Here is a 24,689-nt window from a genome sequence, read left to right as displayed (position 1 = left end):
ATAGGAAACAGTGTGGGGTGGGGAATAATAATGAAGGAGCTTTGACCCTACATCTCAACAGACAACCCAATAAACAGTTATTTTGCAGAAGTGCTGAGTTTAGTAGAGCATCAGTCTAAAGGGACTTTCTACTGCCTAATTCTGAACACTTCCATCACCAAAATCGATTTCAGATACTCAAAGCTATTTTTTTGTGCAACTGCACTCTGTGAGAAGTTTAGAAGGGAGGAAGGAATGGAAAGCAGGTTCAGCCTCTAACCAAACAATAACCAGCCACATCACTTTCTAAGAGAAGAATTAAAGGTATCAAGATCCACTGTCCCTCCAGACTTACCCTTTTCCAGAAAGCTACTTCCTAAGCACTTGCATAACCAATTAATGCAAGGGACAAATATGAAAATGAGATTAGGACAACAGGTAAAAGCCTTGCAGCCCTATCTGATCCACCCAGTCTAGTTTTCAAAATAAGAAAGTTTTATGCAGATGAGGTTTGTGTGTTGGGATACTCAGTATTTATTATCTTTTCTTCATATCTTTGTCTCATTCTTTTCAGCATTTAAACCCTTTGGTCAGTTTTATCAGATCCTGTCTTGAAGTAGAGCTTTAAGTATGAGACTGTTACATTTACTCATTAAAATCATGAAAAATAAGAGAAGTTTACTAATACACTATAAGAGAGAAGTTGCAGAACAACTTCAACCTTTTTTTAGGTATCAGACAATGCAATCACTAAACATAAAGCCACAAGAAGCCAGAATTATCAATTTTGCAGCTTACACAGATGCCATTATTGACCAGAACCACGCCTCCAACAGCTTCAGGCTGTGATTTTCCCCAGCTAGTACTGATGGCTCAAAACAGCCTCAATAATAACTGAGGGACAAGTAGATTAGGAATGTCTGTTCTTTGTCCCTTTAGAAAGGGAATCTTTAAAACAGGTTTGCTTTTTCATAACTTTGAGCCCCACTCAATGTGGGCAATGAAATTAGTTTATTTATTTCCATTTAACATTTTAAAAGAGAGCTCTAAGCATTCATATAATAAACCTTACAAGCAACACATCCAGCAGCATAATACTAATAGGCCAATCAGTTAAACTTACCCAGCCAGCAGCATTTATCACCTTCAATTATTTAATTCAGTCAACTAACAAAATGGAAATGTGTGCCCAAATAACATCCCAAAATGCATCTCCTCCATTTTACCACTACTGTTTGCAAGTATCCTATCAGACAAACAGCATTTACGTTCACAACACGTCAGAAGGCCAAGTGCTATTTGCACCTCTTTAGAGAGGGAGACGGTCTGAGCTGCAGTACAGAGACTGCACGACGGGGTTAGAGTCTGGAGCACAGCACTGATGTGTCCCTTCAGTCTTCGGCTTGCATCCCCAGTGTTGAAGCTCCCCGTCTGCCTCATTTCCTTATCCTCTCCACTCCTGCCTTATCTCCTTTCCTCCCTATATGCCTTCCCTCCAAAACACTGACCTCAAAGGTTTTCGTTATTATCGTTATTATTTTAATAAGCAAGGAATTTTTCAAAAGATTTTTGGATACAAAGAGTGAAATCTAAGGCTCGAGCACAGATTTGCCCAGTACGTTGTGGGTTTGTATGTCACTGTATGAAAGGCTTTTCCTCACCTGGTGACCATGGAGAGTATACAGAAGTCTTCCTTCCAGCAAGTCCAGAATTTTAAGAGTTGAATCATTGGAAGCAGTAACCAGGTAATTTCCAGAGGGGTGAAAGGAAAGACTGTTTACCACAGCACTGTGCACTAAGGATAGAAAAAACATACACAAAGAATCACCGAGACCAGTTTACATAAGCCCAAGGCAAAAGAATAAAATAAAGTACAAACACATTCCGATTTTCTGTTACAAAGTTTAACAGGAAAATTATCATGGGGGAAACATTCCACAAAAATCTTCAAAGCACTGGAGAACAAGGCCAGTATTCAAATTCTTGTAAAGATAGGTATAACTTTACTGAAATGGAAAAGGAAGCTTTCCAATTATTCTAAAAGAGTTAAGACTATAAAAGCTTCAAGTGTAGCCCTAAAATGTAACTACGTGCACAAGTGAACTATATGATTTTGTGACAGAGCTGGATGTTGGCATATTTTACTACAGGGGAGCTGCTGTTCTTGCTCCCAAGTAATTAATAAAAAATAAAATCTATAAGCTAGTACATTAAGAAGACTGAAATTACTATGAAAGAAAAACTCAAAATTGGTATTGCATAGGTTTTGTTTCGTTTTTCTTCTTTTTCTTTTAAGTTTACTGACTCTAAGACTAAGTTTAAGAGGAACTAGGAAAGAAGAACCAGCAACTTGAAAATGGTCCAGCATAAACATTATTTCTTCAGCCATCCGATTCCCCTTACCAAAAAAAAAATATAATTAAATAACAAATATGAGTAGACAAACTGTTAGAGCACGAACTTCCAATGAAGTGATCCTTCTTGCACAAAGACAAAGCCTAAGAGTTATTTTGAAGGGAGCTAAAGAAAACGCCCTAGGAAAAAAGTCAAACTACACTTTTATATTCACTAGAACATTAAACATCTACCAAATGTAGGACTTCCCCCCCGCCCCCCCCCTCAAAAAAAACACACCACACCTTTCACAAAATAAGCTATTGTGCTTATTTATCTGTAAGAACACGCAGTACTTCACATACGCATAGCTTATGTGACATTATAGAATAGTAAAGCTATGCTTCAAGAGCATTTTAACTATCCATTTGTTCTTAATTATACTGAACGCCCTCCAAATGTTCCATCTTGAATCTACTACTACTAATGCAGCCTCCCTCAACAAGCCCCAGACTAAACTTATATTCTCTTAAGTCAGGTGTACTTTTCATATCCAAACTGCCTGCTAAAAATACTCACCCAAAATACAGTTTTAAAGACATTAGCACCAACTATTCTTTTTCCCCCACATAGAACATATCTACTTTTTAAGCTCTCAAACACTAGACACTTCAGCTTAAGTTCTTAGGAAGTATCTCCTCTTGACCCAGATAATTAAAAAAAAACAAACACAAACAACAGCAACACCCTATAGAAAACAAAACAAAAAACCTTAACTCAACGCAGGTAACTTCTAAACAGTTATTCCTGTAGGTGAATATTGCCTGTATCAAACAGGTAGGTCTCCCTCCCGCCCTTATATATTATAGGAGAAAAAGTACATGCGGAGTTTTTTATCCTTAAAGAGCACTAAACACACTCCTTTGAAAATTTTATTCTGAGTAATTTATAATATTTCTCAGCCCTTTACTGTCTATATTCAGATGCAGGCAAGTTCATATTTTGTCAGCTAAAGCAAGTCCTAAAAGGAATCACACCAGAAACTGATTAAGATAAAGATACATCCTCTAAGCTCCAGACAGTGAATTAAGTATTTCTGGCTTTGCCAAGAAAGCTTTTCACAATGGCAAGAACTCACACAGGCTGTGGCCATGTCAGCAGTCGCAGCTTCTATGCCCAAGCAGTTCTTGGCTGCCATAAGCTCAGAGAAAACTTCATCTTCCTTCCGCCAAACCAGCTCACACCTCTCACAAAAGCATTCACAACACCTCCCCCAGAAACTTGCCAAAACGTCCTACAACTTCACTTTATTTCATTTATTTCACCGATAGACCAGGCGCAGCACGAGGAAGCATCTCCCGCTGCCACAAGCCTACCCTTCCACCAGCCAAGCCCTAGAAAAATAACGGCCAGGTAAGGGACTGCTATTGGGCTCAGGCGTTACCTTCACAGGTTAGCTACTGAAAATTGAGTCATGCCAACCTACTGAGTGACTGAACATAACTGTCTTGAGCCTTGCAATACAGACACTGACTGCACAGAAGTAGTGACACCTCAGTAATCAGCAGGCAGAAAAAAAAAAAAAAAAAAAAAAAAGCATGTACTTGAGACAGCCACGGTCCTAGAGACTGATGCCCATCGCCCAGCTCTGTCTGAAGTATAGACACATGTCAATTGCTCTTTTGAAACAGCAATGACAAAGCAGGTTAAAGCTGTTTCCACAGATCTGCAAAGTTGTGCGCAGGGCATCTCACTTGCACAGGAAGAAAAATCTTTAGGGAATAAATACTGACCATTTTAATTAGGGGTTTATTTGCTGTACAAAAATAGTTAGCACCAACTAGAGGAGCGAATAAAGCATCCACCTACTCTCCTATACAGTAAATGGGACCAGAGATTCTTTACTTTGGTAAAAGACATACCATACAAGAAGTTTTACAGCGTGCGTTCTACTTCCAACTTTCCTTTACAAATGTTACAGTTGGAATAAGCCCTGGCAACAGGAGCAACATAGCTAAAAGACACATCGGTTTTAGAAAACAACCGTGCTTTAACATGCAAGAGCCTGTGGCAGGGCTACTTATCTACTAACTCCTCAAAGCAATTTAATCTTTAAAATGGATTCCCTTGAAATCAGGCAGCGTGAGCCCATACAGAGGCAAGAGATGCCCTCTAGTGGGACTCAGCCACAAAACTAAATCAGATTCAGCCAACAGGCATGTGCATAAACCCTTACAGAGCAGTCTACAAACACATCTCCATTCTATGTTACAAATGCATCAGTTTGAAGCCGCAAGTGAATGAAGCGACTGCATACAACTACCACTGCCGTTTTAGATTTCTTTGGCTTTTATGACTATTTCTAGCTCAAAATTTAGTACATGATTAGGACTTACACAGTAGCTGTTAAAAATAACACAACAGGAAAAGATCGCTTCAATAGCAAGTGTCAGACTAAAATCCTATTCAGAAAGGGTGGGATATAGGGGAAATATACAACTCCAAGACAGAAATAAACCTGGCAATCAAACCTAAACCACATTAGACTTGGACAATTTAACAGCAGTAAGTGGAAAGCAAGAAGAGGTCATTACTGAGCCAAGTTATACTGTGGCCGGAAACATGCGCTGCAGATCTTGCCACTGCTGAAAAGCTGATAAAGTAGGTTGAAGGACAGACTGACACTATTCGAGTATTTAAACATGGCACCTATTTTAGCAGCAAGACTTCAGAAAGGCACTTCCAAGTATTGATAAAGGTCACAAGTTAACAATACTTACTACACAAAGAATCACACTTCAGCATTCACAGAATCACAGAATGGCCGAGGTTTGGAAGGGACCTCCGAAGATCATCTAGTCCAACCTCTCTGCCGAGCAGGGTCACCCCGAGCACGTTGCGCAGGATGGCATCCAGGCGGGTTTTGAAGATCTCCAGAGAAGGAGATTCCACAGCCTGTCTGGGCACCCTGTTCCAGCGCACTGTCACCCTCCCAGTAAGTGCCCTCTCATATTCAGCTGGAACCTCCTGTGCTTCAGTTTGTGCCCGTCGCCTCTCGTCCTTTCACTGGGCACAACTGAAAAGAGACTGGCTCCATCATCTTGACACCCTCCCCTCAGACATTGATACACATGGATGAGGTCTCCCCTCAGTCTCCTCTTTTCCAGGCTAAACAGGCCCAGTTCTCTCAGCCTGTCCTGGTACGACACCTGCTCCAATCCTCTCATCATCTTCATAGCCCTCCTCTGGCCTCGCTCCAGCAGCTCCATGTCCCTCTTGTCCTGGGGAGCCCAGAACTGGACACAATGCTCCAGGTGGGGCCTCACCAGGGCTGAACAGAGCGGGAGGACCACCTCCCTTGACCCGCTGGCAACACTCTTCCGAAAGCATCCCAGGATACTGGTGGCCTTCTTGGCCACAAGGCCACATTGCTGGCTCACGGTCAGCCTGCTGTCCGCCAGGACTCCCAGGTCCCTCTCTGCAGAGCTGCTCTCCAGCAGGGCAGCCCCCAGCCTGTACTGGTGCTTGGGGTTATTCCTCCCTAGGTGCAGGACCCTGCACTTGCCCGTATTGAACTTCATGAGGTTCCTCTCGGCCCAACCCTGCAGCCTGTCGAAGTCCCTCTGAATGGCAGCACAGCTCTCTGGGGTATCAGCCACTCCTCCCAGCTTCGTGTCGTCAGCAAACTTGCTGAGGGTGCACTCTGTCCATTGTCCAGGTCATTGGTGCGTAAGTTGAATAACACTGGAGCCAGTACTGACCCCTGGGGGACGCTGCTAGCTAGAGGCCTCCAACCAGACTCCGCACCACTGAGCACAACCCTCTGAGCTCTGCCATCCAGCCAATTATCAATCCACCTCACTGATTCATTGCTGGTATGTGGCCAGTACAAGGTACAATTACAACGATTTGAAACAACAGTCCTCAAAAGGCTTTATGTCTGCTACGTTTGTTAATTATCAGAACCAGAAGTGATTGTACATCAGAATAACTGAATAAATAAAAATAATGTTATATGAGAGTTCAAGAAACTGAAGCAGGTTTAAAGTTGAAAGATTTCAACACCCATTTGACCTGACTCCACAGGGACAACACACTTGAGAGGACAACCTTCAGTTTAGAAGCCAGGATACAATCATATTCCTTATTCCTGTGCCTGGATTTTTTTTTTTAACCCAAGAAGAGAACTGTTTCAATGATGGTGGTGTCACCATCAGTGCTTAATGGTTTGATTAGATGATCATAATGGTGATGGTGTTTCCATCTATGTGCAAAGAACAGCCCACTACACAGGGCAGAATTACTAAAGGATTCCAAAATTTGCAGACTGTTCCTAATCCTCACCAACCTGTTTTTGCAAAGCTTTTAGGTACTTTTTCATGGAATCCAGAGGACTTTCACAACGTTAATGACTTCTCTGCAAATAGTCTGTGTTTGCTCTGAGATGAGCAACTCCCATTACTCTTATGTACAAGAAGAGTCTGTCTTGTACAGGTCACTGAAGGAACACAAGAAGGAGTGCCCTGCTCCTTAAACCACCGTAACACTTTCTCTGCCTTTCTATTTTAATGGAAACTAAGGAACTTTCATTGAAAGACTATGCAAATTCTTTCACTGACCTGTGAGTAAAGGGATACATAGACAAAAGCACTTTGAAAAACAATTAGTTAAATAAAGTCAGGAGGTCCAACTGTTTTAATTTAAAGTTCAATTTTTGCCTTTTAATTTGTGAAGTTAGCAGAAATCAACTGCAAAAATATTTTACTATTTTGCCTTTTCTGCCTGGCATTCACCTGTGAGGCTGTAGCAGCAGGAACTGACGCTATTTGGCGTGGATTGCAGAAAGAACAGAATACTGAGCTCCAGTCCCATATTTTCGATCTGCTTGACTAGCATGCCAGAAGTGGTCTTCACAAAAGCTAACAAAATTAAGTTTGATGCACTATTTGTATTGAAGACAGTGCCTCAAAATGTATGGATTGCTGAGCTTGCAGGAATCGGAAAGGACCTTTTTCCCTACTCAATTGTACCAAATGGCAGCACTAATCAGTTTGACAGGAACAGGCAATAGGAGGAGATGCCATTTTGAAAGTAAGGATTAAAAAACAACAACAAAAACTAGACTCTTAAATATAAAGCTACTCCAAGGACAAACTAGCCTGGAAAAGGTGTAACAACGTCCAAAACAATTCTGGAAGATGAAAACCAAAGAAGATACTGGAGAAGGAACTGTAAACATATATCATGGTCTAGAACTGCAATTTATTGATTTTCATTTTCCTTCTTTTGTTAACTTTCCATGATTTTCTCATGAAAAACTTAACTTTTTGCTTTGCTGGAATGCATTGGATTTCTCTCACAGACTTACTTGATGGCAAAGGTCACATTCTTTCTACTGCACATTATTTCCTCAAGAACAGTAAATAAAAGCCAAGCAGAATTGCAAATAACACCTATGCACACCTGCAATATGATACAATTTCAGTGCTGGGGCTTTTTTGCCTTTTTTTTTTTTTGATGGTGGGCAGAAAAGGAAAAATCAGAACAGAAGCGTCTCTCATCAATCTGCAAGAATCAGTCTTGGAGCTAATACAAAGCAAAGCATGAGGTTTGGTGAAGAAAGGCTTCCCTGGGTAGGCCTAAGCCCATGCCCTTCTGCAAAAACAGCAGGTGATGGAGAGAGAGTCCTGGGGCTTCGGAGCAATCCATATTAAAACATGGAATGGTCAGATTTTTCAAAGATCTTAACTTGCCTTGATAATGTTGAAGAAGTCTATTCATCCTAACATCCCACACCTTCACTGTGTTATCTGTACCAGCTGCAGCAATGCATGTACCACTGGGATGAAAATCCACATGATTCACAAACCTGTAAATTGCAGTTAAATCCAACTGTTTATATTTAATTCTTGCTGAAGATCAAAGGTATTTTCAAGAAGGGAAACTATATCATGATGCACTGAACATTAAGGAAAGGAGAAAACGTAAAAATTCATACTGGCAAACTTCTCTCAAGACCTTGCTTATAACTCCAAGCAGACTGCAGGATTGTATCTAAGCATACCTGTCTTCAAAGTTTTGAATTACAGCTGTGTGTACGAGCTGTAGATATGAGCCTCTGGAAATCTGATGGATCCAATTGTGGAATATTTTAAAGTGTAAAGGTCTGCATAACACATGTCCTTTACTAAATTAACAGGATTTCTAGATTGGCATATACAAGAATGGAACACAGATTCCCCACCCCCCACCCCCCAGCCCCTTATTATTCTTAACTAATTTTGAGATACAACTTACTGAATTTACTACTTTGCTTACTGAACTTACTAGAACAAATAATGCTGCCTGAATTTGTCGTAATATAATTGTTTATTACTTTGTACTTGAATTTTCAATACAGCAAGAAGCTAGGCATAGTCCCACCTCAGTACTCTAAAGACTCATTTTGTATTTCTGGACAAATTAACTTCTGCTGCAGCTCAACGTTTTGTATGAAAAAAAATCCCTGATTCCACAACTGAATAGAACAGGACTTTTTTGAGCAACTCTTTGGCATTCTGAGGATGAAACAAAGCATAGAAGTACCAATTTGCCGGCATACTTTTACTTTAATTTACTTCTTCAACTCCGAATACAATTAAAAAAAACAAACAACAAAACACTTGACAAGCCTGGAAGAAACCAATAATTTAAGTAGCTTCAAAAATAAGTTTCTCTGTTCTTATTATTTAAGGCCTGACATACTGGACAGTTATTGAAACATAACCCTTCATGTTCCAACCTGGACAACGTATAACAAGATCAAAGCAATTCTGGAAGCTTTTTGCACCTCGTCTGCTGCTTGCTGCTTTTGAAATAGGTGCTAATCATTTTTTAGGAGGTGGAAATGATTGCCAGGACAAGGATCTCTGACTGCAGTGACAAAAACAGGTGCACAGTCACCACACACCCCACTTGAGCCATCGCTACAGGGCTGGTCCATGTGCCCTGGCAGTTACTTACCCCCCATGCTCACAGAAGGAATGTATACATTCTCTGCTGGTTTTATCCCACAGTTTGACGGTTTTATCATCACTGGCTGATACAATCAAGCGTCCATCTGGAGAGAACCTAGGAAAAGAGTAACAGCAATTAAGAAGTGCCCCCACACAAAATGTACACAGGGTCAACTGGATTTGGCCAGCTGTCAGGGCACATCCATAAACACACCTGACTCTTCAAGAAGTCACACAGACATCAATGAGACTAAAAATACAGTTGTGACAGGTTGAGGAAAAAGGCAACCCATAATTCCTTAGGCCATCCCTAATTCCATAAGCGCATAAAATAATCCTCAGGAAAGTCTTCAGTCTGACTTAAGATCTCCTGTCCTACCTGTTTCAATTAAAGAGTATCTGAAGCTGTTTCTTTACCCCGATTCAAAACAATTCCTATATTTGCCACAAGTATTAACAGCAATGTAATTACTCCCATTGGAGCAGCTCTTAGAGAAGCTTCATCATTCTAATGCCTCAGGTGAACGTACATCATTCATCTAAAAATTTCATTACAAGAGAACCAAGATCAATGCACCTCTTTCAGAGGCATAAATATTACAGGATCAGGACTTGAGTTTCTAACTGGAGAACATCACATATACCAGAAAAATATTCATTCTGCTGTACTGTGGGCATCTATAATTCTGTCAGTCACTGTCACTATCACTTTCATGAACTCTAATGCAAGAATCACCTTTAGAGACGTTGGCTTTATCCAAAATCCATATATCCATAAAAATTCTTCAGAACAACAGAGATGGATTGTGGAAAACTGAATTTTTGAGACGGTTATAAGGAAATAATGTATTTACAATGGCAACCCTTTCAGCATTTTATGTACTTGCTTGTTATTTACAGGAAATATGAAGATACCATTAGCTGATCCTCGCGAATATCTACAATGAATAACCTGACATACTAAAATGCTTGTAGATGATTATCTTTATGTACTTGGAATGTTCTCCTTAACCAAATGATGGAAGGAGCATGCGTGATCATTTCTGAATAGAGGCATGACAAGCCTATAAGTTACTAAGTTGCAGTAACAATTATAATCTCTCATTTTGCCTTCTTTAGCAACTTCAAGATGCAAAAGGCAGGTAGAAGTGAAACACGGAACTAAGCAATACAGCCTCTGCTTGACAAAGATTATTAAAGAAATATAAAATGTTTACATAACTGCTATCTAAGGCATTTCTCTGCATGTTACCAATTTATTTCAGTCACTGGACACATTTGAATCATCCTAAATAGTCACACAAGACCACGATGCTCAATCTCTACCCTGAAGGATAAGTTGCCATCACTATTTGCCAGAAAGTCACTTACCTGGCACAGCGAACCCAGTTTATGTGCTGACTAAGTGAGAACAGAAACTTCTGCCTATGAACTGTCCACACTTTGACCGTTTTGTCATCAGAAGCCGTAACCAAGGACTGGCCATCGCTGGAGAAATGAACACTTCTCACAGTTGCTGTATGAGCCCTGAACACGGTAGATTCTCCTTTGCTACACAGAAGGAAAGGACACTTTAGAACTGCACAACATGACAGCAAAGACATTGCATACCTGAGAACAAGAAGCTTCTATATGGCTATGCAGTGCTATTAACCATTATTTCAGGACAAGGGGGAATGGTTTTCAACTAAAAGAGGGGAGATTTAGATTTGATGTCAGGAGGAAATTCTTCACTCAGAGGGTGGTGAGACACCGGCACAGGCTGCCCAAAGAAGCTGTGAATGCCCCTTCCCTGGAGGTGTTCAAGACCAGGCTGGACAAGGCCCTGGGCAACCTGACCTAGTGGGTGGCATCCCTGCTCATGGCAGGGGGGATGGAATTAGATGGTCTATAAGGTCCCTTCCAATCCATTAGGATCACAGAATCCTTTCTATGATTTCTATGGGAACTGCGTAGGTTGACTGCGTAGGGAGAAATCATTGACCAACCCCAGACAAATTAATGAGTTGAACAGAATACAAAGCTAAAATCAGTTTTCTACCTCAATACTGGAACCCAATCCAACTTGAAACAACTTAGGTGGCCTAGAAAGGGGCAAGAATGCTGTTAATTTGTGCAACTATTTAAAACAACATTTACAGAAACATCACTATAGAAGAAGAGGCTGAGATTCTGTACTAACTCCCTCACTGCAATGCAGATGAAAAGAAAGGTGCCTTCACAGTTCATGCAGACAGTGCCAAGAAGGCAACCACCTCACATCTGTTACTGCAGTGGCCCATGCTCCAGCTGACAGCTCCAGATGTAGCATCATAGGAGAAACAATATGAGTAAATGCAGAATGCCTGACATTGTACAACACTGAGTAATGCTACTATTAACGCAGTCAGGCTGGACAAAAGACAAGGTATCACTAATTCGTCTTCCTCCAGTTTCCAAATAAACGAAAGAGGTATTTTTCTGGCAAATAAACGCAAGGCAGAGTACAACATATTTGAGATCCAATAGGTATATTTTGGACCAAGAGTCCCGTGTCTGCACAATGTATACTGTGCTACCAAGAGTGCAATATTCACAAACAGAAGAGGATGGAGAGACATATTTTATTCTCTTTTCCTTTGGTATCTAATAGCCTAGCTTTGTACTGTGGCTTCTGGAAAACTGCATTCTGTTGCTATATGCTGAGTTCCATGGCACTACTGAAGCCAAAAAGGCAGAAAGTAAAAATCCTATATGCCTTCCAGAAATATTCCCTCCCTCTTCAGAAAAGTCAGAGCTCCCAAGTTTTATTTGATCCTTATTTACCAGGAGGCAAAGAACAGTAATGGTTACTTCTTAATAAAGTTTTCTTTTTGTCTAAAACCACAAAACATCCCCAGATCTGATAAAATCTCATAGCAGAAACGTGAAATTGTAAAATTCTGTTAACATGACTTAACAAAAAAACAAATCCCAAACAGAAATCAATACAGCAGGGTAGCATTAACTCAATAACGTATCACCCCTGAAAGGGACTACAAGGTTTCCAATTCTTTAGAAAGAAGCTCCTGACCCACAAATAGGCGGTGGTAGAGCTTTTCCTTCCCCTTTAATGACCCTCACAGTTACAAACCTGACTCAACCTGGATGCCTCTTGCTTTAGTTGTGTCTAAAGAAGGTAAATTGACAAAGAACACCAAAAAAGCACAGATTAAAGCTACCATGTACCAAGGTATTTCACAACTGGTGTAACAATAGTTTCCTTTCCATGCTGTCCCTTTTCTGACATGACAACCACAGGTAAAGTTTAGACTACAGAGATCACATCCCTAAACAACTGAGATAGCATCGCTGAAGTTCACTTTTCCCATTACATCCCAGTCCTTTCTATTTATATGTTAGTTTCTGAGAAATTTAACAAGTTCGCGCTAATTGTCCTTATGGGAGATTTCAACTTCCCAGACATGAAGTAGGACTATCATAGTGCTGCAACAAGCGAGTCTGGGAAATTTCCTAAAGCATGCTGAAGATAATTTCCTGTCCAAGTCCTGATTGAGCCAACTGGGAAAGGTGCCCTCATGGATCTGTTGTTTGAGAACAGAGAAGGCCTTTGTGGGAGATGAAGTGGCAGGTAGCTGTCTTGGCCACGCTGATCATGAAATAATTGAATTCAAAAATTTTGGTGTAATTAGGAAAAGAGATCAGCAGAATTGCTGCCCTGGATTTAAGACCGCAAACTTGAAGCTACTCAGGGAGCTAGTTAGCAAGCTAGTAACCTTCACCCTCCTCACAGAACAGGTATCTCCATCACCAGACCACAGCTTGTGTCTAAGCTTCTTGCTTAACACTGGCAGAGAAGCAAAGGATCAATTTGCTAGAAGAGACAGACAGGTGGAGGGAAGAAGAAAAAATCCAACAGCTCACCACTGATGGGTAACATTAATGACTTGTTATATTAACATAGGAAAGTAATACTGATTTTAAGCTTTGTAAGGGACTTCAGTTTCATTTGCAATGCCATTTCAAGACTGAAATACCTCTCCTCTGTCCAAACTGCTCCATAAAATGGTTCTTTCTTCAGGCCCAGAGCTGAAAAATTGCTCTCAAGAAGCAGGGAAAAACCCTAAGCCATAGTTAAACTTAAAAAGAGAAATGGTGGTAAGAAATACTTACACACTAGGAACCCATAAACGCACTGTTTTGTCTCTGGATCCTGAAGCTACTAGGTGGCCAGAAGGGGAAAACTGAACACACATCACCGCATCTTTATGGCCCACAAAGCGATAGGCTCTCATCTGAGGTCTCATACTCCAGATCATCAGACACGAGTCCATCGAGCCACTTGCTGAATCGAAAAGAAAAGAAAAAATAATTTGCATTAATTCTCCTCCAGTTACAATGAAACCACCTTTCACACACAGTTCACCATCACAGCTTCCAACAGTCTCAAGCACGCTGTCCTTTAAATTTCACTGATGTATTGCATACTCTGTATTTCATTAGCAATTCATACAAAGTCATGCATTGGCTTGTAAACACATGCCAGCATTGACTTAGCAAAGAGAAAAAATACTAGATGGCAAATCTCAGATACCATGACAGTAAAAATAGCCCTTCAAATCAGTTTAATGCCTAAATAATAGAAAACTTCGTAGGTTTTCCACAGGCTAGTACAGAGTATATGTCTTAGCCTGCCAACAAACCCAAGCTGCATCTCTCTTCCCAAGTAGGACATATCTGCAGGGAGATCTCGAGATATTCCTAGAAAAAAAGATCAGTTTGATGGTAGGTTCTGATATGGATGTAACATAATTACAAGAAGATTCCAGGTCATTAGCATTAAGGCAAATAACAAATAGCTTTTGCTGGAAATGTCCTTTCACTTCACAGTCATTCCAACAACAACAACAAAAAGACAACCTTTTCCTGCCATTGATTCAGGATTAATACATGCCTATTTCATACAGAATCATGTCCCTTAAAGGGAAACAAAAAACCTTACAAAAACAACAGTTGAACTCATAAAGATTCAGGCAAAACCTTTTCTTAGGGATACTAAGGTTTAAGGGGGGACAATTGTGTAAAAGTAGATTAAGCATATGGCCTAGTGTCAAAAGATTAAAACTTTAATCATGGTTTTACTAAGTCATTGTCTGGCAAAAATATTAAGTTGAAATAACACATCTTTTCCAAGACCGATATCAAAAATATAAGGCAAATAATGCTCTGACATCTCAATAAAGCATTTTAGTAGGATACTCCTTGGGCCTTGTTAGCAATAACTATCCTAACCAGACTGGGCAAACAATCTAATGGAATAAAAAGACCTAGTCCTTTAGGTTTGGCTGGCTGATTTGGGGCAGCAAAGGGAGGGAGGTAGGAAAATCTCTCAATAGTCAAGTACACATGACTGACCCAACAGTATCTAAAAAAGAAAAATTCTTAGAATTTCTTCCCTTTCTTACCTGATCTCATCTACTAAAAAATATCAAGAGTAACTCTTTCACAGTCTAGTTGGAGGAGGCAAAGGCTCAAGCACTACTTCTGGTAAGATGGTGAAAAGCAACACTAAGTTACATTCAGAGCATCCTTACTAAACAAAGATCTGCACTGACTAGATAAAGTTTTAGGGAAAGGCAAATAGAATCAGAGAGGGGAGAGGAGAACAGCAGAAGGATGGTTCAAGATGGGTTCGAGCAATTTTCATTTTCTTGCAACCTCCCAAGTGCTCTGCAGGTTGCAAGGTCCAGAACAGAATTATTACAAGCAGCCCATGGCTACCTAACAGATTGCTGTATTTCTATTTATTCACGTCTGCTGTGCCCACTGCCTACCAGGTACATTGTCTCAAGCAATCATTTCTGACATACCTTCTCAGTGAGTCAAAGCACTGTTCTCACAGATGGACCAACAGCTTCATCAAGAGCCAAAACCCCTATAAGTTCCTACTGAAAGCATACACAGTGAGTTACTGAATAGCAGCTAGGACACAAGCCTTGGCATAAACACAGGCAAGTGTCTAAATAGGAGAAATAAAAGATGGAGGAGGAAAGATACTTGTGCAGGGAAAAAAATAAGTAATGTTTTACTTTATGTTCACTGCATTGTAAAACAAAGTACCTACACAATGGTAGGCAACAGTAGATGACCCTAAAGCTCTAGTAGGACGTACACAATTTGTCACCACTATGGTTCAACAACAGAATTTTTAAAGGCACATGTAAATACTCATTCTAAAACTCCCACAAATCTTTTCATCACAAAACTAAGTTATTTTAATGCTCAGGACCTCCATGGCTCTCCTCACACAGCTAAAGGAGAGAAACTCTATCATTACTGGGCCATCAAAATACAGAGCTTATTTACCCAGTTGTTTCTTATTGAGGCTGAAGTCCACACTAGTGACAGCATCTCTGTGGCCTTTGAAGTGCCTCTCTAGGGACGGATCTTCCTAGAAGACAATAATGTTTGGACACAATAGATGAACCATCTTCACACAACAAAATCATTTTATTTCCATGACAAGCTAACCAAGCTCCATATTCATTCCATGAAAGCCTGCTAGAGGTATGAACATTATGCAAAACATGCGTTTCACACACATCAAGAAGTTTTTGAAAGGAAAAATTACCCATGCTGATAACCCCTCCTGATCTTAGCTGACTTGTGTAAACCCTCTGTGCATTTTTGCAGCATGCTTCCCACTGCTTCTCATGCAGACACCCCAAAGCTGGCCCTGGAACATCAGTCACACTGAAGTAACACCGGAGCAAGTCACCAAGCACAGCTTTGCTCCAACAGCTGCTCATCTCAGTCCAGCTGTAGGCAAGAGCCACATCTTTGCACAGAAAGGACAAACGTTAGGCTCCCCCGGCACCCAGCGCTGCCCCCCCCCGCCCCAGCCCCCCGCTCCAGGCCTCGCCGAGCCGCAGCACTCAGCCCTCCCGCCCCCAAAGCCCAGAAATCCCCCCTGAACCCAGCCCCGGGCCTCCTCCCGCACTCGCAGCCCCAGCCCGGCGCGGCCCTAGGGACCGTCCCCGCCCCGACCCCCCGAGCAGCAGCGAGGCCCCGGCCCCTCACCGGCCCGGCCGCCGCCATGCCGCCTGCCCGCCCCTCGCCGTTCGCTTTCGGCGCCTCCCGCGCGCCGTAGCAACGGCGCCGCCGGCGGAAAGGCTCCGGGACGAGCGCCGCCGGGCGGCCGGGAGGGCGGCGAGTCCCCGTCCTGCCCCGGCGTTTCCTCCAGTTTCTTGTTTCTGAGTTCATGCATACTCTCCCCTGGTCCTGCTGCTCACTCACACTTACCCTACGCTTCGAGAGAAAAAGCCCCAAAGGCCGCCTGGCAGCTCCAGTGGTAGCACTGGCAAACAAGCACCCAGCCACAGGAACCTGCTGCAAGCCCCAGACGGGCTCCGGGTTCCTCTCCAGCACGGCACGGCACCACAAGATGTTTGTTTAACGTTGTGCTGCAGTCCAGGAGAGACAAAACTGCATATAACTCTCTTTGCAGTATTTTATAGACTCATTTTTAGCCTGTCAAATGTGACAGTCCTTCCTCCTCACCATCCAGGCCAGCAGTGCCTGTTCAACAGGCAATGTGCCTGTTCCACTTCATCATTTCTGCTTCATTCATAAATGAGGAGCACTTCTTGCTTAGGGGCCATATGACTTAAAGCTGTTTCTTTGTTGTTGTTTTGTTCTGTTTTGTTTGTTTAATTGGGGGGGGCGGGGGTAATGCTTCTTTACTGAGACTCCCATATTAAGACTCCCACAACTGGGCGAAAGAAGCATTGATTTGGCAGAATAGGTTAACTTTTCAATTAAAAAAAGAAAAAAGAATAAAAGGAAAAAAAAAGATGGAGATCAATAGAGGAATGAATTGCAAGCTAAACAAGAAACTTAAGTGATGAGGCTGGTGCTGACAGGGGAACAGGTGCCACTTTCTAGCAACGTATGGGAATAAGACTACTGCTCAAAGAAGAGGGTCAGGCTAAGTGTTCTCATGTCCCCGTCTTGTCAGGTCCAGCAGAGCTGCCATAAAATGATACTTTGGGATATGAAAAATGAGCCTTTGGACACTACTGGTATACTTCAGAGATGGAAAAAAAGGCCTATTGAAAGACAATATTGTGCCCAAGAAATTATGATCTGGACTTTAAAATGAGGCATTAAACCTTAGAAGTCGGGCTTTGAACTCAAGCTCGAGAGCTACATTCTACAATGAAGCTATGATTCCTCAAAATGGGTATTTGGGTGTTAAAAGACATTTTGGGCTCAAAAATTCAGGCCTTGGCATCTAGAATGTGCCTTTCAGCCCTAAAAAGAAGAACTGGGCCAGAAAAATGAGCCTTTAGGACCTCCAGAAGTTGGTTTGGGGCTGTTCAAAGAGACTTTCAAAACTGTAACTCACACCTTGGCTCCTAAAATGAGATTGGGGGCACTAAAAAAGAGGGTTTGTCCTCTCAACCACACTCCATCACCCCAAGTTGTGGATCCAAACCCTCTGTATTAGGACCCAATGTTTCCGCTTTAGAATCTAAAGCCTTATTTCCAAAGTCCTGAACCCCCACTTGAAAGTCTAATTTTAATTGCACAAACCCTGAGTTTTCAGGCCAGGGCAACTTTTAATTGACCAATACGCGCCCTCCTCCTCCTCACTGCCCCTTGCCTCCTCCATACAGGAGTTTTAAATGGTCCAAAGCCTCATTATTAGGACCCAATGGGTTCTTTTTAGAGTCCAGAACCTCCACTTTCCATCCAAAGTATTCTTCTGATTGCCTAAAGCTGCCATTTTCAAAGCCACGGGGCACCTTTTAAGTGACCAAGTGCTTTTAGTAAGTGCCCTGACACCCACTACTGGATCCAAAGATGGCTTTTTCTTCCCTACACCTGCACTTTTATGGAACACGCTGCCATTTTTAGGGCACAATGAATTATTGTTAGGGTCCACAATTTTGTTGTAAGGTGCAAAGCGGCCTTCTTAGATGGCGAGGGCTTATTTGAGAGGAACACCCCTGCTTTCAAATTCCCAAATCCTCACGCTAGGAGCCAAGGCCTGAATTTTAGGGTCCAAAGCCTCCTTTGCAGGTCCAAACACCCATCTGGAGGGAACAAAGCATCACTTATGGATCCAGATAGAGGGGGTCAGGCCGTGCTGCCCTGTCATTTTTAGGCCCCAGCGTCACATATTAGGGCAGAAAGCCTCTTCCTTGGGCTCGAAAGCCTTGTTTGCAAGAATAAACCCTCCTTTTTAGTGGCTTTTTCTTGCTTACACGTCAATCTGACAGAGCAGGCTGCCATTTTCAATGAACAAATCCCTATTTTTAGGGTCCACAATCTTATTATAATTTTAGTATTCCCACACCAGGGGCCAGGGAGCGTCTCCGGAACCGGGAGCAGGGCCTCTGGGGCGGGTCCCGTCCCAACGGACACAACGGACCTGGTTCCGTGCAGCTGCGACTGCTTGGAGTGCTACCGGGTGCTCCAGGTGCGAAGCAAAGGCACAAACCGCGGGCACCTTGCCACAGAAACCCAGCGCAGGAGCCAGGGCTGAGGAGCAGGTGGGTCAGCGCTGCCAGGGCTGCGCAGCGGGGCCGGCCCCAAGGGGCCTGGTTCGGCAGTGGGGCTGGGGGCAGCCCCGGGCAGGGGGACCTCCCTCCAGTACAGGGGATGGCGTCTGCAGGCCCCTGGGGACAGGACCCCCGCGGGGCTCTGGGGCCGCCCGCCCGAGGGCAAGAGGAGGGGTCCTGGGTGGGGGCCTGGGGCTGGCGGCAGCGGTGGCACTTTGTGGCATCCCTACCCCGCGACAGGAGCAGGAGCCACATTCACTCCTGACCGCTCCCTGCAGGATGTCAGGGAGACCCCCCTGCTCCCCGCGAGCGGCCTGGCTGGAGGAGGCTGGGGCCTCCCCGGCCTCCAGGCCCCGGCCGCAGCCCTATGAGGAGAGTGAGGTGCAGCCACTGCAGGCGCCCTCTGGCTCAGGCGTGGGCCCTTCTGCCTCGGCCGTGCTGTGGCAGGAGGAAGAGGACGCCCTGAGCTTCATCCGCGCTTGCTGCAGCCGCAGACCCGAGGTACCGCTCGCCCTTTGTGCTGCGGCTGCTGGCCTCCTCCGGGCAGCCCCTGCCCCGGCTGTGCCCGCAGGGAGACTGCTGGGCTCCCCTGACCCGCTCGCTTGTCTCTCCCCTCCGCGGCTCAGCGAGAGGCGCAGAAGCTGAGGTTTCTGGCCTCCGTCTGCGACGCCTGCAGAGCCGCCGTCACGGACCACACCACCTGGGACGCGGTGTATTTCTGCCAGCTGGAGGTGGCGCGGAGCATCGAGGTGAGGGGACGCCCTGCCCCGCGGGGAGCACCCTCTGGCTGGGTGCTGGGCACGGCCCTTCCCGCTGCAGGGCCGCGGGGGCCACCGGGGAGCCCCAGGAGCCGGGAGGTGGCTCTGGTGGGGGCGCTGGGATGGGGCAGCCCTGTAGGCCAGCCCCTGTAGCCGCTCGCTGGCCAGGGGACACTGCCCTGGGCCATCGCGCTGTGCCCTCCAGGCGCTGCTGCAGGAGGAGCCCACCGATCGCCTGGACACGGAGGTGCGGCAGAAAGCCATGCTCGCCATCGCCGCCATGAGGTACCTGGGCCAGCGCGGGCTTGGCCGCCACGGTGGCCCCGGTCCCGGCCAGGGGCCCCGAGTGGGGCACAGGGTGCCGCACAGGGGGCGTTCCACACCTCTCCCCTCCTCCCCTTGCAGCAGAGCGGGGCTGCTGCCGCAGGACAGGAAGAACGGCCTCCTGCGCGCCTGCCTCTGCAGGGTCTTCCACCTCCCTGAGGAGGAGGACACAAGCAACCCGGACGTGTCTCTCTACTTCAAGGTATGCACGGGCTGGGCTCTGGGCACCCTGCTGCGTCCTTCCCAGGCACTGTGGGCCGGGGGCGCCCCTCTCCTGCCAGCGGGACGGAGCAGGGAAGGGCGCCCCAACCCCTGTCCTCCTTGCAGACCGTGGAAGCCCTGGACAGCCTGCTGCAGGTGCTGGTGGGCAGCGCCGGCGCCTCCGGCCTCCTGGAGCTGCAGAACATCTTGAAGGTCTGGCTTTGGCAAAGGCTGGGCTTCGTGGGGTCACTTCCCCGCCGCAAAGAGGGTCCCACAAGCGGCCCCCTCAGTGCCTGGTGCAGGCAGGGGTGACCACAGGGGAGAGCTGGCCCAGAGCTGGCCCTTGCAGGGTCGGAGGAGTAGTTGGGAACCAACGGGAAGGGAGCGGGGCCTGCAGCAGGACAGGGGCACGGCCACCCGCCTGGCCACCGCAGCGGGGGGACAGCTGGAAGGACCAGTGTCCCGTGCTGCGGGCACACCAGCAGCTTTTCTCCCCCCAGCTCCTGCTGCCCTTCACCCAGCAGCAGCCGGAGGCCGTGGAGGAGAGGGCCATGGCGCGGATCGCCAGGCTGGCCGCCTTCATCAACACCTGCTCCTTGCCCCAGGTAGGGAGCCCCTGGTGCAGGCAGCCCCGGCGCCCCCGTCCTCGCTCCACGGCCGCGGCTCTCCCCATCTCCAGGCTTGCGCAGAGCCGGGGCTGGGGCTGGGGCCCTGCCGCCCTGCTCAGCCGTGGTCCCGCGCTGCCTCTCTCCCCAGGTCAGCTCCTGCTTTGCAGGAGCCACAGTGGTGAGGCATCATCACCCCGAGAAGCACCGCTTCTCCATGCTGGGGAGGCTGGTGGGGTACCTCCTCCTGTGCTGCACCTCCGAGAACGAGGGAAAAAGCCACGAGGCAGCGGAGGCTGTGCGCCACCTCTACATCTTCATCGGGCAGCAAAGAAGTGAGAGGAGCCGCGTCGGGCTGGGTCCCTCCAGACACGGGCACGCCGGCACAGCCAGGCCAGCACCAGGCCGCCTGGGCCCCTCTCCTCAGCAGGAGAGACGCGACCGAGCGAGCCCGGCTGCCTTTCCGCGGGCTGACGAGCCGTTCCCCCTGCCCTGAGCGCGAGAGCCCGGGCCCTCCCTGGGAGCGCTGCCCCCAGCTCTGCTCTGGCATGCCCCCTTCCTGCCAGGGAGGCTTGTGCCCGAGCCCCCGGCTGCCACTGCCAGGTCCCCAGGCCCCCCCCGCTGACACTGTGTCCGCTTTTCTCCAGGCACGTGGCCATGGCAGCAGGATGCCGAGCAGCCGCAGCTCCGGGAGCGCTGGCGAACTCGGCTGTCCTTACGGCTCTCAGAAGACGGCAACACCAGCAGAATCTTCATGGTGAGAAGCGCCAGCCCTGAGCCCCGGAGGAGACCCCGGCCCTGCGACGTCAGGAAGAGGACCGGCGCTGTCCCCGACAAAGCCCGGTCCCCACGGGGCCCGCACACGGCCGCACCCCAGCCGTCGCCCGGCCCAGCCCCTGCTCCCAGCTCTCCTGGGGCGCCGGGAGCAGCAGGGCTGAGCGGGGCCATCGCAGCCCTCGGGGTGACTGACGTGTTGTCCTTCCTCCCACAGATGTTTGTGAAGTACCTGCAGCCCTCTGAACGGTTGGGCGTCTTCCTCGCTGCCATCAAGAGCATGAGAGCCCCGAATCCCCGCAGCACCAAGCTGGCTGCCCACATGGTGGACGTGCTGGCGGCAGAGACCGACTTCCATTCGGGACAGGTGGGTACCCGCCAGCGGCCCGGCCACGGCTCCAGCCCTCGGGGCTCTGTTCCTGCTCTGGTGCCGGCCCCGTCTCACCCGTGTCCCACCTCCAGGTGCTGAACATCGTGTGGGCCATCTACAGAACCCTGCCGTCCGTCAGAGCCGCGCTGGCCCTTCAGAGCCTGGACAGGGCCCTGCTGGAGCTGGCCAGCAAGCGCCCCAGGGAGACGGTTGCCAGCCTGCTGCAGTGCTCGCCGACCTGCACCAGGTACGGGGCCCGCCAGGGCTCCTCTCGCACACCCCCAAAGACGTCAGCCAGGCCGGAGGCGGGCCCGCTGACAGCCCTGGGGTCCCGCAGCGTCGCCGTCACCATGTGGAGGGCGATGGTCTCCCAGCCCCCGGCCACGGAGAAGGTGCTGCAGGAGCTGCTCCGCGTGCTTATGAACCGATCTCAGCGCACGACGTCTACCTCCATCAGGGAAAACCCACGCATCCTCACCCTGGCCGTGAGTTCCTCGCTTGCCCATCGGAGGCAGGGCCCCCACCCCCCTTCCCTGTCCCCTGCGAGCCTTGTCCCTGCCCTGGGGCACTCGGGCGCACCCACGGGGCCTGCCTGGGGGTCTCCACCCTCCTCTGTCCCTCCATCCCCACGCCTCTCAAGGTGGGCTGGAAACTTGGCTGAGAGGCTGGGCCACAGCCTGCGCTGGGGCAGGATGGGGCCGGGACAGAGCCTGGGTGCTTTCTGCAGGCAGCAAGGACCGTCCACGAGATCCTCCAGCTGCCTAGCTGCCTGAAGGAGGCGAAGGCCATTTTCCCCCAGCTCTTCCTGGCCCTCCTCGTCCAAGTGTCCTTCACCACGGAGCTGACGCTGCAGGAGGTGCAGGTCTTCCGGCAGAAGCACCGGCAGGACCTGCTCACTCCCATCAGGTGCCACATCCCCGTCCCCTGCTGCTCAGAGGAACCCAGGGCTGGGGCTCCCGGCGTGACCCGGGCCCTTCTCTGCCCGCAGGTCCACGGTGCAGTCCCTGAAAGCGCTGCTCCGCAGCGTGGGCCTGGGGAGCCAGGTGCTGGCCATCGAGGCGCAGGGCGGCTGGGCCGCGCTTCTCAGCGCCGAGAGCCACCTCTGGGGCGTGCAGGTGGTGGCCAGGTGAGAGCCCCTTGTCGGCACCATCCCCTTCCTGGGGGGGTCCCTGGGTCTTGGAGGAAGTGCTGCCACAGCATGGGTGCCCGTGGCCGCTGGGGTGGTGGCGAGAGCGGTGCAAAGCCAGGAGAGCTGTGCCCGCCCGGCTCGGGGCCGACGGCGCCTGCTTGCCATTTTCCCTGCCAGGGAAATGAAGGAGTTGCCCGGAAGCCTGCGTGCCACCATCATCCGCCACCTGGCTGAGCTGCTCAGCATGGAGGACTCCTCCTGGGAGATGGTGGCCATGGTCTTCCTCAGCAAGGTGAGCAGGGGCAGCAGGAGCGGCGAGCGTGGGGCTCTGCACAAGCCCCGCTGCCTCGGGGCCAGGCTTGGCCGTGCCCTGGCATTCTTGCCGCGAGCTGGTGACCCAGCACTGCGCCCCACGTACTTTTCAGATGCTGGAGTGCACAGACCTCGGCAACGAGCTGGACTGCGTCGTGAGCCTCTTTGCCACCTACCTGCGGAGCCAGTGCCTGGGCATGCAGAGCCTGGTGCTCAGGGCGATCCTGGGGCTCACCGAGAGGCCGGACACGGTGAGCAGGGGCAGCCGGCAACACCACGAGTGCAGCGGCTTGGGCTGGGCTGGCCCCGGGCTGTTGTGGCTCGGCACCTTTCCAGGCAGCGGGGAAGGGGCGGCAGGGGGCCGGCGCTGTGCGTCCATCCCCGCGCCTCCGGCTCTCTTTCTTTGGGGCTGTGCCGGGCAGCCCTGCCGGCCAGCACCACGCTGTCCCATGGGGAGAAGGCAGCGGGAAGGCTGGGATCGGAGAGTGTTTTCGCCCAGGTGGCAGGCATTGCTTTACCCAAAGGAAGGTGTTTTTTTCACACAGGCAAGGCAAACACTCGTCCTGCTGCCGAGCATCACAGAGCAGCTGCAGGGTGCAGACAGCGACACCCGCACTGTCGCTCTGCCCGTGCTCAGCACCATGCTGCGGCTCCTGGAGGGGAGGACGCTCAGCCTCACGGCTCTGGGGCTGGCCGGCAAGCTCCCATCACTCTTTGACGACGTAAGGCTGCGTCCCCATGTCTGCGTCCCTGTGACACCCCACCGTGGGCTCTCCCTGCCCGGTTCCCAGCCCTGGGCGCTGCGTGCCCTTGGGCAGACTTTCGGCAGGCCACAGCTTGCTCGTTTTGGATCACTTTTGGGGGCCGTCCTCAAGGTGTGCCCTCTGCCTCTTGGCTCGGAGACTTTGCCCCCACTTTGTCGGTCGTGCTGGCCCTGCTTGCGGAGGGCTTGGAGCCACCGGGACTGATGTCCCCCTCTCCTCCTCCCCAGGAGTCAAGCGCAGTGCGGGTTCTCTCTGTTCGCCTCTTCCTCGACACGCTGGGCTTTGTGGAGAGCAGTGAAAAGAAGAAGATGCAGAAGGAGGTGTGCAGGAGCCTTCTCCCGCTGTCCTTCCACCTGCACGACCAGGACGAGAGCGTGGCCGAGGTGGGCATTTTGCTCCTCCGGGGAGGGCGATGCTGACTGCCTTGGGGGCCCCCGAGCACCAGGGGTGCTGCAGCTGCCGGCAGCGTCAGTCTCCACTGAGGCACCCTCCCTGCGGAGGGGCTGCGGGGCGGGGAGCAGGGTCTTCTGCCCAGGCTCTGGTGCCATCTCAGCTGTTCTGCAGGCCTCCCGCGAAGCCCTCCTTGGTGTCGCGCGGTT

At 48.6% G+C, this 24,689-nt stretch overlaps 3 protein-coding genes across 7 annotated transcripts in view; 2 read left to right on the top strand and 1 right to left on the bottom strand.

Annotated features, from left to right (window-relative positions):
- Positions 1–16,650, bottom strand: part of POC1A (POC1 centriolar protein A) — a 57,305-nt gene extending 40,655 nt beyond the window's left edge. Inside the window, exons 1-7 of one of the 5 annotated variants that reach the window (XM_040569238.1) lie at positions 16,368–16,650; positions 15,654–15,738; positions 13,461–13,632; positions 10,680–10,859; positions 9,316–9,423; positions 8,067–8,182; positions 1,641–1,774 (exon numbers count right to left, since the gene is read on the bottom strand). In XM_040569238.1, coding sequence (XP_040425172.1) covers positions 1,641–1,774; positions 8,067–8,182; positions 9,316–9,423; positions 10,680–10,859; positions 13,461–13,632; positions 15,654–15,738; positions 16,368–16,550 — 978 coding nt within the window. In that variant the 5' untranslated portion in view covers positions 16,551–16,650. Of the gene's footprint in view, positions 1–1,640; positions 1,775–8,066; positions 8,183–9,315; positions 9,424–10,679; positions 10,860–13,460; positions 13,633–15,653; positions 15,739–15,918; positions 16,128–16,367 lie in introns of those variants that run through there. The other 4 variants (XM_040569236.1, XM_040569237.1, XM_040569235.1 and 1 more) reach the window with 4 other exon arrangements.
- Positions 16,651–17,122: 472 nt separating this feature from the next.
- LOC121075630 lies at positions 17,123–21,383 on the top strand. Its single transcript, XM_040569119.1, has 8 exons — positions 17,123–18,844; positions 19,132–19,354; positions 19,480–19,602; positions 19,817–19,896; positions 20,017–20,137; positions 20,263–20,349; positions 20,637–20,741; positions 20,893–21,383. The coding sequence occupies exons 2-8, from the start codon at positions 19,133–19,135 to the stop codon at positions 21,235–21,237; spliced, it is 1,083 nt and encodes a 360-aa protein (XP_040425053.1). The 5' UTR covers positions 17,123–18,844; position 19,132; the 3' UTR covers positions 21,238–21,383.
- A 29-nt stretch (positions 21,384–21,412) lies between these two features.
- Positions 21,413–24,689, top strand: part of LOC121075629 (maestro heat-like repeat-containing protein family member 7) — a 3,987-nt gene continuing 710 nt past the window's right edge. Inside the window, exons 1-8 of the mRNA XM_040569118.1 lie at positions 21,413–21,882; positions 21,978–22,370; positions 22,577–22,791; positions 22,874–23,011; positions 23,192–23,306; positions 23,440–24,048; positions 24,318–24,473; positions 24,655–24,689. The exon at positions 24,655–24,689 is cut by the window's right edge and continues 67 nt beyond it. Coding sequence (XP_040425052.1) covers positions 21,496–21,882; positions 21,978–22,370; positions 22,577–22,791; positions 22,874–23,011; positions 23,192–23,306; positions 23,440–24,048; positions 24,318–24,473; positions 24,655–24,689 — 2,048 coding nt within the window. The 5' untranslated portion in view covers positions 21,413–21,495. The remainder of the gene's footprint in view (positions 21,883–21,977; positions 22,371–22,576; positions 22,792–22,873; positions 23,012–23,191; positions 23,307–23,439; positions 24,049–24,317; positions 24,474–24,654) is intronic.

This window comes from Cygnus olor, chromosome 10 (assembly GCF_009769625.2).
Source record: "Cygnus olor isolate bCygOlo1 chromosome 10, bCygOlo1.pri.v2, whole genome shotgun sequence".
In the NCBI taxonomy this organism is placed as follows: domain Eukaryota; kingdom Metazoa; phylum Chordata; class Aves; order Anseriformes; family Anatidae; genus Cygnus; species Cygnus olor.
Note: the sequence above shows the minus strand (reverse complement) of the source record. Positions and strands in the feature narration are given on the sequence as shown.